Source organism: Trachemys scripta, chromosome 16 (genome assembly GCF_013100865.1).
Source record: "Trachemys scripta elegans isolate TJP31775 chromosome 16, CAS_Tse_1.0, whole genome shotgun sequence".
Taxonomy (NCBI): Eukaryota; Metazoa; Chordata; order Testudines; family Emydidae; genus Trachemys; species Trachemys scripta.
The window spans coordinates 24,455,260-24,473,765 of record NC_048313.1 but is presented as its reverse complement, the minus strand read 5'-3'; the positions used below and the strand labels follow the sequence as shown (position 1 = coordinate 24,473,765).

The 18,506-nt window shown below is 50.4% G+C and overlaps 1 protein-coding gene across 2 annotated transcripts; it reads left to right on the top strand.

The window, feature by feature from the left end:
• Nucleotides 1-552: 552 nt before the first annotated feature.
• On the top strand, nt 553-13,638 carry LOC117888473 (cAMP-dependent protein kinase catalytic subunit alpha-like). 2 transcript variants are annotated; one of them, XM_034791910.1, is made up of 8 exons: nt 556-713; nt 2,129-2,257; nt 2,437-2,535; nt 10,049-10,131; nt 11,184-11,310; nt 11,551-11,646; nt 11,762-11,884; nt 13,447-13,638. In XM_034791910.1, the coding sequence occupies exons 2-8, from the start codon at nt 2,195-2,197 to the stop codon at nt 13,621-13,623; spliced, it is 768 nt and encodes a 255-aa protein (XP_034647801.1). In that variant the 5' UTR covers nt 556-713; nt 2,129-2,194; the 3' UTR covers nt 13,624-13,638. The 2 variants fall into 2 exon arrangements, with proteins under 2 accessions (XP_034647802.1, XP_034647801.1); XM_034791911.1 differs by lacking the exon at nt 2,437-2,535 and having other exon boundaries at nt 553-713.
• The last annotated feature ends 4,868 nt before the right edge of the window (nt 13,639-18,506 follow it).

Below are 18,506 nucleotides of genomic sequence, written 5' to 3'. Positions count from 1 at the left end.
TGTGTGTGTGTGTGTGTGTGTGTGGGGAGTAGCCCCTTGTGGGCTGTTGGTGTCATTGGTGCGTGCTGCCTGCATGGTTGAGAGAAGGCTCCACCTCTGCCCTTTGAGCTAAGGGCAAATCTCCTCTCCCTTCATCCCTTTTGCTGGCAGCAGTAGTAGATCCCGTATTCTCCCATTAGGGCAACATGATCCACGCCTCTTAACGTCATTTGACTGGAGGGTTGTACGGGTGTCTCCTTGTGGGGTGCAAGTTGTGTGTTGCGGGGCGTGGAACAGGCACCCCCGACTGCCATGTTCAGTGGGGGCGGGGAGTTTGAGGCACAAGTGCACCCCTTTGTTAGGCGCTGGGAGCTGCATTAGCCCTCCCTGACTGGGCTGTTCAGTGTGTTCAGGGGCAGACCCGGGGGTGGGGGTGTTGCAGGAGCGCCGCTGTGTGGACCTCTCTAGCCAATCCCCAGCTGAGCCGCCCTTTGTGGCCAATCAGGCACCACCATCCTGCTGATACACTCAAAATCCCCGCCCCCTTTTGTGACTGCATGCCTCTTCGCTGAGCAGGGGCTGTGGGGGGCTGAAAGGGGAGTTCTGTCCACCAGGCTGGGTGCCCCACCCCTCCTGACTCCTCACGCTGCTCCCTTTCTGTTTCCCTTACAGTGAAGGAGTTCCTGGCCAAAGCCAAAGAAGACTTCCTCAAGAAATGGGAGAACCCCTCCCAGGTACTGTGCCCCCAACCCGGTCCCAGATCACCCCTCACCCCCTCAATCAAGGCCTCTGCAGCCCTAGGCTGATTACTCTGCAATCACCCCCGGATCTCTTTCCCCATCACTGAGCCACCTTGCCAAACAGCCCCCAGTGAAGGTCTGGGGTTATTTTTGCTCCTGGGCGGCGGGACTCAGTGCTCTTCTTCCCCCCCCCCCCGCCCCAATCCCCAATCTGCCCTCTGGTAATTGGAGGGCCAAGAATAATGGAGGTTCAACTCCTGTCTGCTGGGGGAGGGGAACACTAACCATGTGGGTTTCTTCCTGATCCAGCCTGTCTCCCCCTCCCCCGTTCTCCTCCCAAGGCTCTAGCGTGGTCGTCCAGTGCAGCCCCAGATTGGCTCCCAGGGGGGTTGTGCTAACAGGGACCCTGTTCAAAGGGCCTCCATTTGCTGTCTGTCCCCACTGGAAATCCCGCTTGGGGTGGTTCTCGATAATTCCTGAGGAAGACCTGCTGGTCCCTCTGCAGCACTGTCACTTTACTAGTCCTCCCGCTCACCCTGTGTCATTAATGCTATCACACAGATGGGGAAACTGAGGCTAGAGGGGAAAGGGACTTGGTCAAGGGTATAGGAAGTTGGTGGCGGAACTAGGAAGCGATCTTTTGACTCCTAGTCTCCTGCCGTCGGACCACTACATTTCACTCCCTCTCCTCACAGACAGAGGGCTAGAACCCAGGAGTCCTAACTCCCAGCCCCTCCCCTGCCTCTAAGTCACCAGCCCCCACTGAATGGAGCTGGGCGGGTCGCCTGTCTGGAACTGGATTTTGGTTCTGCCCAAGGAGCAGGGAATCCCTTGTCTGTGTCTCATTCAAAATGTAGTGGTTACCTTTGGCGCCCTCTGGTGGTGAAATGTGACATATACTTCTTCATATCAATTGTCAGGGGGTAGCCGTGTTAGTCTATATCCACGAAAACAACAAGGAGTCCGGTGGCACCTTAAAGACTAACAGATTTATTTGGGCATAAGCTTTCGTGGATAAAAAAACCTCACTTCTTCAGATATATGGAGTGAAAGTTACAGATGCAGGCATTATATAATGACACATGAAGAGAAGGGAGTACCTCACAAGTGGAGAACCAGTGTTGACAGGGCCAATTCTTCATATCAATGTTCTCAAGAACAACCCCAGTGCGGTGCTAGGGAGTGCTGTGCTGCAGGGAGTGGGGCTCTGTAGGGGGCGCTCTCCCGTCACAGTCAGTGCTGAACCTGGAGAGGCTGCCTTTCTGGTGAGCTATAAAAACTGAAGCTCTGACCCCCTCGTGGTCAAGACTCCAGTCTTGCAATGCAAATCCCATGGTCCCGGGCAGGTTTCTTCCTGATGCCCCCAGGACCAGTCTGGCGCCCCATCAGGTTTGTTTTCCCCCCTCCAGAACACGGCCAGCTTGGATCAGTTTGATCGAATCAAGACCCTGGGCACAGGCTCATTTGGGAGGGTGATGCTGGTGAAAGACAAAGAGACCGGGAATCACTATGCCATGAAGATCCTGGATAAACAGAAGGTGAGACGCTGGGGGCTGCCGCGGAGATCTGGCCTGGGACCGTGGAATTCCCAGTGCGGGGGAGGGATTTGGAGTTGAATCCTGTGTGGGGATGCAGGAGAGGGGAGTGCGTGGGAGGCGCAGGGGGTGCTGCACCAGCAGAGGTTGACCTGATGTTGCTATTTCCTTTTCTCTCCCAGGTAGTGAAGCTCAAACAAATTGAGCACACCCTCAATGAAAAACGGATACTCCAGGCCATCAACTTTCCATTACTCATCAAACTGGAGTATTCTTTCAAAGTAGGTGTCCTTGGCTTGCCAGTCCGACCCTGGTCTGTATCTCCCCCCAGACTCCCACAATCCCCTTGATTCGTTTCCTATTTAAAACCAAAGCTGTGCTGAAGGGGTGAAAGGGCACAGTCTGTGTCTCTTGTATCTTGAGAACAAATGTTCCTGGCGTGACTTCTGGGATCAGGTTTGGAGCTAAGAAAAATCAGTTTGTATCATTCCCCTTTTTCAGTCTTTTCTGTTCTGCTTTGGACTCCAGGTTTTGAACAGTGATACTCCCCCCCAGTTTTGCTTTCGTTCCTAGTCAATTTCAGTTTCCAGCTCCCTTGTGCTGCCCTAGGGCATCAGGTCTGGCTTGCTGGGGAGTCTCAGAGGAAGTCCTAACTTCATGCACATTTGGCTTTGTGGAGACTTTGAAACCATCTCGTGGGATCATTTCCTCCTGATGGGAGTTTCTATGAAAGCTAAAATTCAGGCCCCAGCGTTGGGGCTTGGACCCTCTTCTCTAAACCTGGATTTTGAGGCCTGTGAGCTACACCCTGTGTGTAGGGGGGAGAGCAAAGTTGTGCCTTTGAGCTCCACAGCACCCCCTGTGGCCAGCCTGATTAAAGAGGGACTGGCTCTGAAGGGAGACCTGTCTCCTGTCTGTCAGCCTGAGGTTAATGGGTTGTAGCGACTAAGAGTCGTCAGCTCAGAGGAGGCTGCAGGATAAATTGCAGCCCCTGCAGGAGTCTGGAGGCTAGGGTGATGGGCGTGTTAGCAGCAGGCAGTGCTGGCAGAGTCGTTTTCTTGAGGCCCCTCATCGTTCTAGGGTTAAATACCTTTGATTTCTGGACCCTTTTCTGTAGAAGCTGCTACAATGGAAATGTCACCCCTGCTCCGTGCCGGCTGCCTGGGGCTGGGCTGGGTAGCTCTCGGGTGACACAGTAGCAGTGGGGCCAGCGGCTTCTGCTACACAGGCTGTCTCGCTGAGCCAATCGATTCTCCTATGACAGCGTAAAATAAATCCCTCGCAGCTGAATCCGCAGGTGTAAATGTGGGAGAACTTTGTTGAAATCAATGCGACTGGTCTGGATTTACCCCGCTGAGCTAGGAAGCTGGCCTGGTACGTGCTGACTGGGCACCATCAAGATACCACTAGGGTGTTGGGGGCTGTTTAGTTGGCAGAGGGTCAGGAAGGCCCATGTCATGCAGACCAGAACTGCCTGAGCAGGGAGACCAAGGATGGGCTGAGCTGCCAAGGCTGAGCTCCCTTCATCCCGTTAGAGACAGCAGGGTTCAGGCTTCATTCCCCTTACGCTCTAGGGCACCCACCTTTACCCTGCTCCTGGGGCTCAAGGCGTAACCCTCTTAATTTAGGTACTTAGCCTCACCGTTCATGGGCTCAGGGCGTCACCTCACACTCTGCGGGTTTGCAGGGTCTTTTCCCAGTGAAAGAGCCTCACACAGAAATATCCTTAACCTCTGTTTATTAACAGTTACTGTCACAGACTCACAGGTCGTGTCCACTCTTGGTCCCGTGCAGTCCCTGGGGGGGAACCTCCTTCAGTGTGACAGCCCTTCTCAGGGGTCCTCTTTCTCTTGGGGGGTAAGCCCCTCCACCTCCTGGAACCACACCTCTCTGAGCTTTAGCACACCTGTTTCTCGCCGTGGGCCCCCTCAGAGAGTCCACTTGCTCTGGACCCCCAGGGCCTCCACTCCCAGAGGGAATAATGCAACCCTGTTCTCTAGACCGGAGCCACTCTCAGCCAGCGTAAAACAGGAGGCTTTATTGAGCATCTGAACACAGCACAGGAAACTCTCTGGGCCCTCAGGCCTGCCCTCCCTCAGCACAGCACATCCAAGTCTCACCTGCATCCAGGTGGACTCTGCCTGTTCTCCCTCTCCAGCCCAGAGCCCTCCTGCTTCCCAGCTGGGCATCCCAAGTTCCGTCCCCGATCCTCTGTAACAACAAACTCCCTCTCCCATCACCTTGTTAAACCAGTAACACCCAGGGAAACTGTGTCCCACCCCTTCTGCATGCAAACCATTGAAAAAAAACAAGAAACCCCTCCACTTCGTCACAGTTACCAGAACAGAATACACATGCTACTCATACAATGCCCATCACTCCCAATAAGGCAGATGAACTTTCCCTGCTGGCCAGTCAGGATCATAGACTCATAGACTCTAAGGTCAGAAGGGACCATTATGATCATCTAGTCTGACCTCCCGCATGATGTGGGCCACAAAAGCTGACCCACCCACTCCTGGAATAATTCTCTCCCTTGACTCAGCTGTTGAAGTCCCCAAATCATGATTTAAAGACTTCAAATCGCTGAGAATCCTCCAGCAAGCGACCCCTGCCCCATGCTGTGGAGGAAGGTAAAAAACCTCCAGGGCCTCTGCCAATCTACCCTGGAGGAAAATTCCTTCCCGACCCCAAATATGGCGATCAGCTGAACCCCGAGCATGCGGGCAAGATTCTCTAGCCAGACCCTGTGGAAAAAGTTCTCTGTAGTAACTTTTAATATCCCATCATTGACCATTGTTACTAATTACCAGCGATGGTACGTTATTGACCTATTGACTAAAATCACTTTATCCCATCAAACCATCCCCTCCATAAACTTATCAAGCTTAATCTTAAAGCCAGAAAGGTCTTTCGCCCCCACTGTTTCCCTTGGAAGGTTGTTCCAAAACTTCACCCCTCTGATGGTTAGAAACCTTCGTCTAATTTCAAGCCTAAACTTCCCGACGGCCAGTTTATATCCATTTGTTCTCGTGTCCACATTAGTACTGAGCTGAAATAATTCCTCTCCCTCCCTGGTATTTATCCCTCTGATATATTTAAAGAGAGCAATCATATCCCCCCCTCAGCCTTCTTTTGGTTAAGGTAAACAAACCGAGCTCCTCGAGTCTCCTTTCATACGACAGATTTTCCATTCCTCGGATCATCCTAGTGGCCCTTCCAGTTTGATTTCATCCTTTTTTAAGCATGGGAGACCAGAACTGCACACAGTACTCCAAATGAGGTCTCACCAGTGCCTTGTATAACGGAACTAGCACCTCCTTATCCCTACTAGAAATACCTCGCCTAATGCATCCCAAGACCGCATTAGCTTTTTTCACGGCCACGTCACACTGCTGACTCATAGTCATCCTGCGATCAACCAGGACTCCGAGGACCTTCTCCTCTTCTGTTACTTCCAACTGATGCGTCCCCAGCTTATAACTAAAATTCTTGTTAGTCATCCCTAAATGCATAACCTTACACTTCTCACTATTAAATTTCATCCTATTACTATTACTCCAGTTTACAAGGTCATCCAAATCTCCCTGAAGGATATCCCGATCCTTCTCCGAATTGGCAATACCTCCCAACTTTGTGTCATCCGCAAACTTTATCAGCCCACTCCTACATTTGGTTCCGAGGTCAGTAATAAATAGATTAAATAAAATCGGACCCAAAACCGAACCTTGAGGAACTCCACTGGTAACCTCCCTCCAACCTGATAGTTCACCTTTCAGTACGACCCACTGCAGTCTCCCCTTTAACCAGTTCTTTATCCACCTTTGGATTTTCATATCGATCCCCATCTTTTCCAATGTAACCAATAATTCCTCATGCGGTACCGTATCAAACGCTTTACTGAAATCGAGGTATATTAGATCCACCGCATTTCCTTTATCTAAAAAATTTGTTACTTTCTCAAAGAAGGAGATCAGGTTGGTTTGGCACGATCTACCTTTCGTAAAACCGTGTTGTAATTTGTCCCAATTGGCATTGACCTCAGGGTCCTTAACTACTTTCTCTTTCAAAATTTTTTCAAGACCTTGCATATTACAGATGTTAAACTAACAGGCCTGTAGTTACCCAGGTCACTTTTTTTCCCCTTCTTGAAAATAGGAACCACATTAGCTATTCTCCGGTCAAACGGTACCACCCCCGAGTTTATAGATTCATTAAAAATTATCGCTAACGGGCTTGCAATTTCTCGCGCCAGTTCCTTTAATATTCTTGGATGAAGATCATCTGGTCTGCCCAATTTAGTCCCGTTAAGCTGTTCGAGTTTGGCTTCTACCTCGGATACGGTAATGTCAACTCCCCCTCCTTTATTCCCATCCGTCTCGCTTCCACTATTCCTCAGCCCTTCATTAGCCTCATTAAATACCGATGCAAAATATTCATTTAGATATTGTGCCATGCCTAGATTATCCTTAATCTCCACTCCATCTACAGTCTTAAGTGGTCCCACTTCTTCTTTCTTTGTTTTCTTCCTATTTATATGGCTATAAAAGCTCTTACTATTGGTTTTAATTCCCCTTGCAAGGTACAACTCTACACGGCTTTTGGCTTTTCTCACTCCATCTCTACATGCTCTGACCTCAATAAGGTAGGTTTTTTTGCTGATCCCTTCCATCTTCCACTCCCTGTATGCTTTCTGTTTTTTCTTAATCACCCCTCTGAGACGCTTGCTCATCCAGCTCGGTCTAAATCTCCTGCCTACGAACCGTTTTCCCGTTCTCGGGATACAGGCCTCCGACAGCTCCTGCAACTTCATCTTGAAATAATCCCAGGCACCTTCCGCCTTTAGATCCCTAAATATGTTAGTCCAATCCACTTCCCTAACTAGTCCCCTTAATTTATTAAAGTTAGCCCTTTTGAAATTATAAACCTTAGTCTCCGATTTAATTCTGTTAATCTTTCCATTTAGTTTAAACCGAATTAGCTCATGATCACTCGAGCCAAGGTTGTCCTCTACAACCATTTCCTCAACGAGGTCCTCACTACTCACCAAAACCAAATCTAAAATGGCATCCCCCCTCGTCGGTTCAGCAACTACTTGATGAAGGAATTCATCAGCTATCACGTCTAGGAAAATCTGAGCCCTATTATTGTTACTAGCATTTGTTCCCCAATCTATATCCGGGAAGTTAAAGTCTCCCATGATTACACAGTTCCTATTAGTATTTACTTCCCTAAAAACATTAAAGAGTTCTCTGTCCATATCCAGGCTAGATCCCGGCGGTCTATAGCACACCCCAAGCACTATCCCAGGGGAGGCTCTAGTAGTTCTTTTACCCAATGTGAGTATTGCCCAGACAGACTCCGTCTTATCCATTCCATCACTTATTATTTATTTACAGTTTACCTCATTATTGACATACAATGCTACTCCCCCACCTTTACCTTTGTTTCGGTCTTTCCTAAACAGCACATACCCTTCCATATCTGTACTCCAGTCATGCCTACCGTTCCACCACGTTTCAGTTATTCCTACGATATCCGGTTTCATTTCTCGGACCAGGAGCTCCAATTCCTCCATTTTGTTACCTAGGCTTCTCACATTGGTGTATAAACATCTGAATTTATGCTGTTTGGCCTCTCTCACATTTGTTATCCCATTTGGTATGGACACTGTACTGCTAGTATGACCTATTAGTCTAGTATCCATCCCCCCCCTCCTCCTTATGTCCAATCTCTTCTCCCCGGCTATATCTGTTCTTATCTCATTGTCCTCCCTCTCAATGTTATAATCTGGTGTGGAGATTAACTGGACATCTCCCAACCGTCTCCCCCAAATTCCTAGTTTAAAGCTCTTTTGATGAGATGAGCCAGCCTCCCTCCCAGAAGTCTATTTCCTTCCCTACTTAGGTGAAGTCCGTCCCGTGAGAACAGTTTTCTGTCCCCGAAAGCCTCCCAGTGGCCATACATCCCAAAGCCCTCTTTATAGCACCACTCCCTTAGCCAACTATTTATCATCACAATCCTGTCACCCCTTTGCTGCCCTTCTCTAGGAGCAGACAGAATCCCACTGAAGATGATCTGAGCCTCGATTTCCTTAAGCGTCTTCCCCAGCCTGGCATAATCTCCCTTGATTCTCTCCAGCGAGAACCTAGCCGTGTCATTCGTTCCTACGTGAAGGATGATCAAGGGGTTCTTACCTGCTCCTTTTAGGATCCTTTTCAGCTGCAGGTCCACATCCCGTATCTTAGCGCCTGGCAGACAGCACACCCTTCTGTTCTCTGGGTCTGCCCTGGTCACAGGCCTGTCTAACCTCCTCAGTAAGGAGTCCCCAATCACGTAAACCTGCCTTTCCTGGTGACAGTGTGATCTACTAATCTATCCCCTGTTCCCTCTAGTTGCAACCCCTGTCCATTCCTATTTTCCCTTATAATCCCCCTTATGCCATCCTGTATCCTCTCGGGGCCCAGATTTGGTGCTGTCTCCATCAACTCCTCCTGGGACTCCAGCTTCTGCATGGTGTCATTGGCAGGGTGTTGAGGTCTGGCAGCGCTGATGCTGGGCTGTGTCTTGGAGTTGGTTCCACAGAACTTCCTTTTGAACCCCAGTTTATATAGTGAAACTTGAGTCCTGCTTAGCTCTACTTTAACCAATCATTTTACTAAGTATTACAAAATAATTCTCTGACCAATCGTAACGTAGTGTGAAACAATTCTTTACCCAGTTGTACACCACCACCTTCGCTGATGTACAACTGGCAAAATTAGTTATGTAACAGAAACAATCAAAGAAGCAGACAGATAAACAATAGAGAAGTGGGGACCAGCAAGGGAAAACAATCAAGACGTAGAGATTTCACATCCACACTGCTGCTAAGTGATTCCTTTGAGCATCCTAAGATCTGTTTCTTTGTCTGGTGATGCTGGGCACTATTAAGACAGGCGCCTTCTTACCAGCCTGGTATTAGATTGTTCTGATATAATTTAGATGGAATGTGAGGATGTGACTTTCTGCTTCTTGGCTCCTGCTCTCCTAATCTGGCTGCACAAAAAGGCCTCCGAACGTATAGCATGGGATGCTCAGCCCATGTCCCGCCTGGACCCTCTCTCCAGGGCTAGCTGGAAGTTGACCCTGGGCTCGAGGGCAGGGGCAGTGGTCTCCGCTGGCACGTGCGCGGGTGCTTCGTGCTCATGTTCTCATCACTGAGCCGGGTAGGGTCTCACTAGCGGAATGGCTTTGTTGGGCTCAGCGGAGTTACTTCGGAGGCTGCTCTTTGACTTTGCAGCCATGAGGGAGGATGAAGCCAGCCTGGTCAATTTTACACTTTGCTTTTGAGAAGTTTCACTTCCTTCTTCTGCTCCTTTGGGGTGTCCGACCTGGTGGCAGGTTGGGTTTCCCCTTTGATCGTAGATGTCACAGCTGGGAAATCCCTCTTGGGCCTGCCCGTCCCTGTCCCTAGACCAGAGGTGTGGGGAGCGGTTGAATTTTCTAGGGCTCTAACACTAAATACTCCAAGCAAATAAAGCTCACGTCCTGTCATTGGTGAGTCTGTTCCCCAGCCGCGGGAGCAACTCCCACTGCAGGTGTGTGCCTGGGACCAGACAGCGGGTGCACTGCATTGGGTGCTATGTGGAAGCCCAGCCAGTCCATCAGGTTCCTTGGAGACGTGTGGGGTTAGCGCCCTGAAAGGGATGGGGCTAATAATGGAGCAGGGGTGTGGGGAGCAGTTTCATCCTGGTGTCACAGGCGCTGACGGGGGGCCCCCTTGCACTCCATTGCTGCTGCATTTCCTTCTAGGATAACTCCAATCTGTACATGGTAATGGAATACATCCCGGGCGGGGAGATGTTCTCCCACCTACGGCGGATTGGGAGGTTCAGGTGAGCATTGCCACAGGAGCTGATGTTGGGGACAGTGTCGCTACTGGTTAGAGCTGGGTGGCGGTTAGACGCCTGGGTTGTATCCCTGGCTCAGGGAGGACAGTGGGATCTAGCACTTAGAGCAGAGGGACTGGGAGTCGGGACTCCTCTGTTCTATTCCTGCCTCTGCCATTCACTCCTTGTGGGAAGGGGGGAGAATCACTCTGTGCCTCAGTTTCCACAGCTGTAAATTTGGGATTTAGTTCAGTAGAGAACTAGACCTTTTATCCACTAGCAGCATCTGCAGCGATGCTGGCTTTGATCCTCATGCTGGAGGGCATGACCTGTTCCCCAACTGGGCTGGTCAGGAAGGGATTCCCCATGGGGAGGGCTGCTGAGGTCCAGCACTAGCCACAGTCAGTGGCCAGGGATGCCAGGGCTAGATGGAGCCAGGCTGGATGGAGCTGGGAGTCCATGGGTGTGTGTGTTGGGGCTGGGGGGAGATGCTGGTCTGGTAGGGGCTTGCCCTGGGTTGCCAGGCTGGATGGAGTCAGGGGTCTAGCAATGATGGGAGGGATGTATGTGCTAGGGCTAGTGGTCTGGCTAGGGCAGATGAGGCCAGTAGCGTAGCTAGTGGTGGAGTGGGGGCAGCGGCTGCTCCCGCACTGAGCACAAGTGGTGCCTTGTCAATTTCTTGGCGCCTTTGTACTCACCCGGGGGAGTGATAACAAAAAAAAAAGGCGCCACCCGCTGCACCTTCAGTGCCGTTGAAAACAGCCGGAGCGAGTGAAGGGCCTGCCGCCAAAGACCTGGAGAGCCACCGGGTGAGTAGAAGCGCCACTGTCTTTTTTTTTTATTGCTCCCCCTCTTCCCTCCACCTGGCTATGCCACTGGATGGGGCCACGAGGCCTAGAAGAGTTAGGGCATCTTGCCTGGGGTTGCCAGGGTTGATGGAGTCAGGGATGTATAAGGAAAGTGATGGTGGTGGTGGCAGGGGGCCGAGGGTGCTGGCCTGGCTGAGAGGGGGCGGATCTGGCCCGGGATGCCCACGTTCTCCTCCCACCTCATTGCAGTGAACCTCACGCCCGGTTCTATGCTGCTCAGATCGTCCTGACCTTTGAGTATCTGCACGCGCTGGATCTCATCTACCGAGACCTGAAGCCAGAGAATCTCCTGATAGACCAGCAGGGCTACATCGAGGTGAGGCTGCCCCCCCTCCACCCCATTCCCTTCCCAAGCCAGGGCTGGCTCCTGGCTCCCTGCAGTGATCTCCTCCCTGCCCAAGTCTCTCTCTGCTGCCATCCCCTTCCCAAAGCCAAGACACCCCCAGAAATGTAAAACGGCCAGAATATATCAATCATCTGCTCCCTCCCCTTCCCCTTCTGCTGTTACAGCCTCCAGGCTGATCCAGCTTCTCCCCTCTGTGTGTTTTGGCTCCAGGTGACGGATTTTGGTTTTGCCAAGCGGGTGAAAGGCCGAACCTGGACTCTGTGTGGGACCCCGGAATACCTGGCCCCCGAGATCATCCTCAGCAAGGTGAGCTGGGGAGAGCCTGTCTACTTCCTGATCTCTAGCTGATCCCTGGCCACCAGGTGGTTCCCACCATCCCCAAATGTTCAATGTGTGACCCTGGCCTGCTTTCCACGGGCAGGGTTATAACAAGGCTGTGGACTGGTGGGCCCTCGGCGTCCTCATCTACGAGATGGCAGCTGGTTACCCCCCATTCTTCGCGGACCAGCCCATTCAGATCTATGAGAAGATCGTCTCTGGCAAGGTATTTGGGCTGGGGGAGAGGACACTTGTGTGATTTTGGGGGGGGGGTGTTTTGCCAGCTAAAGCGGGGTGCCAAGTCTCAGTGACTGATCAGAGAGATGCTCACGACATGCTCATGCCCTCCCATGCTCCCCCAATCCCCAACACATGGGCATCCTCCCTGTCATGAAGCCCATTCCCCCTGCACCCCAACACATAGACCCTCCCTTGCCACATACCCCTGTTCTCCAACACATGGACATCGTCCCCATTGTGTCCCCCACACATGGACCCTCCCTCGCCACGTATCCCTATTTCCCCAACACATGGACTCCATCCCCCACCCCACCATCACTGTGCTCCCTGTAACTCTCATGGGGACTCCTGAAACAGGTGTCTTTGGTTTTCTTATACACTGTTGTGAGTTGCAAAACCCTCCACAATCCTGCTACGTTCATAAAATCATAGAATCATAGAATATCAGGGTTGGAAGGGACCTCAGGAGGTCATCTAGTCCAACCCCCTGCTCAAAGCAGGACCAATTCTCAACTAAATCATCCCAGCCAGGGCTTTGTCAAGCCTGACCTTAAAAACCTCTAAGGAAGGAGATTCCACCACCTCCCTAGGTAACGCATTCCAGTGCTTCACCACCCTCCTAGTGAAAAAGTTTTTCCTAATAGCCAACCTAAACCTCCCCCACTGCAACTTGAGACCATTACTCCTTGTTCTGTCATCAGGTATCACGGAGAACAGTCTAGATCCCTCCTCTTTGAAACCCCCTTTCAAGTAATTGAAAGCAGCTATCAAATCCCTCCTCATTCTTCTCTTCTGCAGACTAAACAATCCCAGTTCCCTCAGCCTCTCCTCATAAGTCATGTGCTCCAGCCCCCTAATCATTTTTGTCGCCCTCTTTTGTTGCAAGACTAAACATTCCTTAAACACATCAGTCATCTCCAGACACTGGTAGAGCACTCATCGCCATAATAACCAAGAGCCAATAATATTCCTCTGCCCACCCCAGCGCCTTCTCACCAAGGATCTCCAAGAACTCGTGTCAGACCCGGTCAGCTTTAAACCTAGTGGGGAACTCAACGGGCCTGGGTTCTGTTCCCGGTTCTCCTACCAGCCTGCTGATTGACCTTGGGCAAGTCACGTCTCCCTGTGCCTCAGTTTCCCCTTATGTAAAATGAGGATAGTGATGTGGCAGCCATGCTTTGAGATCTGTGGAGGAAAAATGCTCAATGAGAGCTGGGGGGTGGCTGCTAATTAACCATTTCAGCTCCTGTGTCAGTCCTCAGTAGCGCCCCCACTTCTTGTCCACTCATTCTCCTGGAGTGTTTTTAAAGGGCTTGTTATTTATTATTAGGTGTATTACAATAGTGCCTACAAGCCCCAGTCATGGGTCAGGACCCCATTGTGCTAGGTGATGTACATATTAGGTGTATTATGGTAGTGCCTCAGTGCCCAGGCATAGCCCAGGACCCCTCTGTGCTAGGGGCTGTACATTATTAGGTGTATCTATGAATCCAGCCACGAGGGCAGGGCAGGTAAAAGCCAGACCTCTGTCTCTCCTCCCCACCCCAGGTCCGATTCCCGTCTCACTTCAGCTCAGACCTGAAGGACCTGCTCCGGAACCTGCTGCAGGTGGACCTCACCAAACGCTTTGGCAACCTCAAGAACGGGGTCAACGACATCAAGAACCACAAGTGGTTTGCTACCACCGACTGGATCGCCATCTACCAGAGGAAGGTAGGAGGGTGAGGGCGGCGGGCAGAGGAGAGCCTGGATAACTTCCACATGCATGCAGCCTTCATCAGCAGGAATTGAACCTGGGATCATCAGTGCCCAGGCCTCTAGAAGCACATTGGTTACTGGGACTCTGTAGCAGGGTGTTGTGGCTGGGTCCCACCACTAGGGGGAGATATGCTCACCCAGCATTGGTTTAAAGTAGGGAGCCCTCAGTCACCTGTTTGTAACATGGTGTCAAAAGCATGGTCCTGTCCCCACCCCCTGAGGATAACAGCCTACTATTGCTGCTGCCAGCTAATGGCGTTATTCTTCTAGCTCAGGTGGGAGAGGGCTGTGCTGAAGGTCCTGATTAAAACCCTACTGATGATACAAGTGGGGGCTCTTACGGGGATCCAAGTGGCTCATGACCCCCTGCCCTTCCCTGATTGCAAAGTTTCAGAGTAGCAGCCGTGTTAGTCTGTATCTGCAAAAAGAAGAACAGGAGTACTTGTGGCACCTTAGAGACTAACAAATTTATTAGAGCATAAGCTTTCGTGGACTACAGCCCACTTCTTCGGATGCATATAGAATGGAACATATATTGAGGAGATATATATACACACATACAGAGAGCATAAACAGGTGGGAGTTGTCTTACCAACTCTGAGAGGCCAATTAATTAAGAGAAAAAAAAAACTTTTGAAGTGATAATCAAGATAGCCCAGTACAGACAGTTTGATAAGAAGTGTGAGCATACTTACAAGGGGAGATAGAATCAATGTTTGTAATGGCTCAGCCATTCCCAGTCCTTATTCAAACCGGAGTTGATTGTGTCTAGTTTGCATATCAATTCTAGCTCAGCAGTCTCTCATTGGAGTCTGTTTTTGAAGTTTTTCTGTTGTAATATAGCCACCCGCAGGTCTGTCACTGAATGACCAGACAGGTTAAAGTGTTCTCCCACTGGTTTTTGAGTATTTTGATTCCTGATGTCAGATTTGATATTTGATATCAGGTGCTATATGCCATCATGTGCCAGCAATGCCCCTCTGCCATGTACATTGGCCAAACCGGACAGTCTCTACGCAAAAGAATTAATGGACACAAATCTGACATCAGGAATCAAAACGCACCAACCCCCACTGAATGGAGCTGGGTGGGTCGCCTGTCTGGAACTGGATTTTGGTTCTGCCCAAGGAGCAGGGAATGCCTTGTCTGTGTATCATTGAAAATGTAGCAATTTCCTTTGGCGCCCTCTGGTGGTGAAATGAGACATCTACTTCTTCAAATTAATGTTCTCAAGAACAATCCGAGTGCGTTGCTAGGGGGTGCTGCGCTGCAGGCAGTTGGGGGGCTCAGTAAGGGGCGCTCTCTTGTCACAGTCAGTGCTGACCCTGGAGGGGCTGCATTTCTGGTGAGCTATTAAAACCGAAGCTCTGACCCCCTTTTGGTCATTAAAGACCCCTCCAGTCTTGCAGTGCAAATCCCACTGTCCTGGGTAGGTTCCTTCCTGATGCCCCCAGGACCAGTCTGGCCCCCCATCAGGTTTGTTTCCCCCCTTCCAGAACACAGCCAGTTTGGATCAGTTTGATCGAATCAAGACCCTGGGCACAGGCTCATTTGGGAGGGTGATGCTGGTGAAACACAAAAAGACCGGGAATCACTATGCCATGAAGATCCTGGATAAACAGAAGGTGAGACGCTGGGGGCTGCTGCGGAGATCTGACCTGGGGGGCCGTGGAATCCCTAGTGTGGAGGAGGGATTTGGAGTTGAACCAGACCCTGGGTTATTGGGGGGGAGCATGGAAGCACCCCATGTCCTCCCCCATCCCCTAAAGGGTTGACCAAGCCTCCACCACTGCCGCTCTGCAGCGCCACCAAAGCCAGCAGCAAGCGGGGACATGGGCCCAGCTCCCCCATGTGGGAAGTGGGGTGATGGGGACCAGCTCAGCCCCCTCGGCAAGGCTGGTTGTTTGCTTGTGGGGGCTGGAGTTGAATCTAGAACAGCAGGCTGCGTGTGAACACAAGGAGAAGTTCATTAGTGAGGAAGCATCATATCATTTAGCTCTTCCACTTGTTGGGATAATTAAAAGTAAGAAATACAAAATGGAGTCTGTGACATGCGACTTCAGGATTCAATCCTTGTTTACCTCAGGGACACTGACTCAGAACTAGCCCCAACTGGTTAGAACTGGATTTTCCCACCTTTGGGCTCCGGACATTCCATCTGTTTTCCCCCCCAAATCCCTGAAGGTTCTATTACCTCAGATTTACCTCAGACGTGTTTGGCATGGCCATTTGGAACAGTGCACTTTTCCCCTGCCTTGACATCAATGACTCCTGTGCAAATGAGGCTGCTTTCCATCTGAGTGGCAGCCTGTGCGCGAGGGCTTCTCTTCCATTTTGTATTTGTGGTTTTCTTCCCCTTCCCTATTAATTGTATTTTTATCCCTAATACATATCCCTTTGTTTTTACCTCACTTACCTATCTCCTCTTCATTTTACACCACACCATCCCTGGGGTATTGGTCCACTGGGTGATCAGATACCAGAGTGGGCCGTATCTGCATTTCTGAGTAAAAGGGGTATCCATTTTCTTTCCCTCTACCACACCTGATTTATTTTAAGGGTTACCTTTTTCCCCCTTTGAGGCAACATTTGTGGCAACCGCAACAGACCCACATGGGATTAGCTACACCATTTGGGTCCTATGAGCTAGCTGTCTGGGTTTATTTTAGATTTCAGTGAACAGTGACTACGGTCCGTTTGACTTGGGGTGGGAGTATTGGGTGGGTCTGGTATATCTGTTGTTCTCTGTTCCCCTTCCCCTTCCCCCCACAGCCCTTGGTCTGAGATGGTGGGATTTATCCTACCGATTAAAAATCCTGCTACCGGTGACAAGGGCCTCGGGGATGCCTGGGCCCCAACCAGAGAAGCAGGTAGTGAATGCTAGTGGGCCCTACGCTAGCAGCGTCACTAGTGCCCGTACGTTAAAGGCAGGCACCGGGTGGTATCGAGATACCACCTTTCTTTTCCGGCAAGCGGTAATTAGTAGGGACGGTTGCGGCTGGGAGCATTTCTGCCCATTTTGTAGGTGGCCCTGCGTTTACGCAGCTACCGCCCGTCTGAAGGATTTGCGGCCTGTGATAAAGCCAAGAGTACCATATCCCGCCCATTTTGAAACCGCCTCTGTCATTCCCTCTGTCATACCCCAGAGTGGTAATCCACTTCCTTTGGGTCCCTACCCATTTTCCCTTAATTTTTCATTACAGTTGGGTAAGCAACCGTTTGGTGCCATGGCTCGCGTATTCAGTCTTCAGGGATGGACAAAGCAGACTAATAAACATTCGTTGGAGTACGCGATTGAGTTATTTGGAAAGAATAAGAACCCATGGGGAATTGGGTCGTTTGCAGGCATAGACTCCTTGGAAAAATTCTCTACCTTGTGGGCATGGTATTCCACCAGTAAACCAGCCCCGAACAAGAAGGCCTGTAAGTGTGCCTTGATCTACGGCTTAGCCATTGTCAGCCAAGAGTTAAATGTTCAAGTGCAGCTGCTGAAAAAGCAGGCTGATACTGCACGTGTATCAAAGGTGGGGGAGGGATAGCTCAGTGGCTTGAGCATTGGCCTGCTAAACCCAGGGTTGTGAGTTCAATTCTTGAGTGGGGAACTGGGGCAAAAATCTGTTTGGGGATTGGTCCTGCTTTGAGCAAGGGGTTGGGCTAGATGACCTCCTGAGGTCCCTTCCAACCCTGATATTCTATGATTAAGCAAGCAGCAAAATGCAAGCTGCTGAGAAATACGCAGCAGAAGCTGCAATTACCAACTTAAAGCTGCAGGCCTCCCAACTAGAACAGCAGCTAAGGATCCTGCATGCAAAGACTGCTGCTGTTGAAACAGCAGCTGAGGTGAAAGCCAAGGAGCTGCAAGACACACAAGCAGCCATTCGGCAGCTACTAAAGGAGGCCCAGAAGGTTAAAGAAGGGCCTATTAATCATTTGGCATGTCAATGCCAAATTGAGCAGCTGCAAGGGCAGTTGGAATTGTCTAGAGGTCTGGTTAATGCTATTGAGTCAAACCCACTGGCAGCTTTTACCAGTACCACCTCTGATGGGTCAGAACTCGACTGTAACCCACCACCAGAAAAGGAGGAGAGAAGAAGCCTTCAGCCCCCTATGAACAAGGAGAAAGGGACTCTCTACCTTATGCTCCTTTAGCTCCTATTGTAACTACAGTCACCACGTATGATGGACAAGGGCCCCCAGTAATTAAACATGAGAGCAAAGCCTTAACCCCAGAACAGATAAGAGCCGTGGGCAAGCATGTAATAAAGACACTAAATGGGCTAGCTAAAATATCCATCACTCCTAATATAACCCCGGGAAGATACGGTATCCCTGCTAAGGGAATGCATGCCCACTGATGATTGTTGCCATTTGTCGCTATTACTGAAGTACAAGATAATCCAGCTAATTTGTATTTGTCTGGGTTAAAAGTGTATTGGCCTTATGAGAATGTTATCGATAAAGAATTTTCTGAAAGACAGGCCCGGATGAAAGGCCTGAAAGATATTTCTTAAGAAAGAAAGTATTGTATTGGTTATCTGGTTTAGGAAAGAACGTAGACGGTGTGATAAACTATGACACGCCTGAACTACGGGATATGTATATTCAGGACCTAGCGTCTTCCCAAAGACGATGCAGGATCAGCTCTGCTTACACATGGAGAAACTAAGACGAAGGTGAAGTGACTTGCCTAGATTTGGAAGAGAACTCAGGAGTCGGAACTCCTTGTCCCCCCTGCTCTGTCCCACTAGATCCAGAGCTGGGGATAGAACTCAGGGGTCCTGAATTTCCCCCCTTGCCTTCAGCACTGCTCATCACAGCTGAGAAATGGCTACTGCCTTCCCTGACACTAC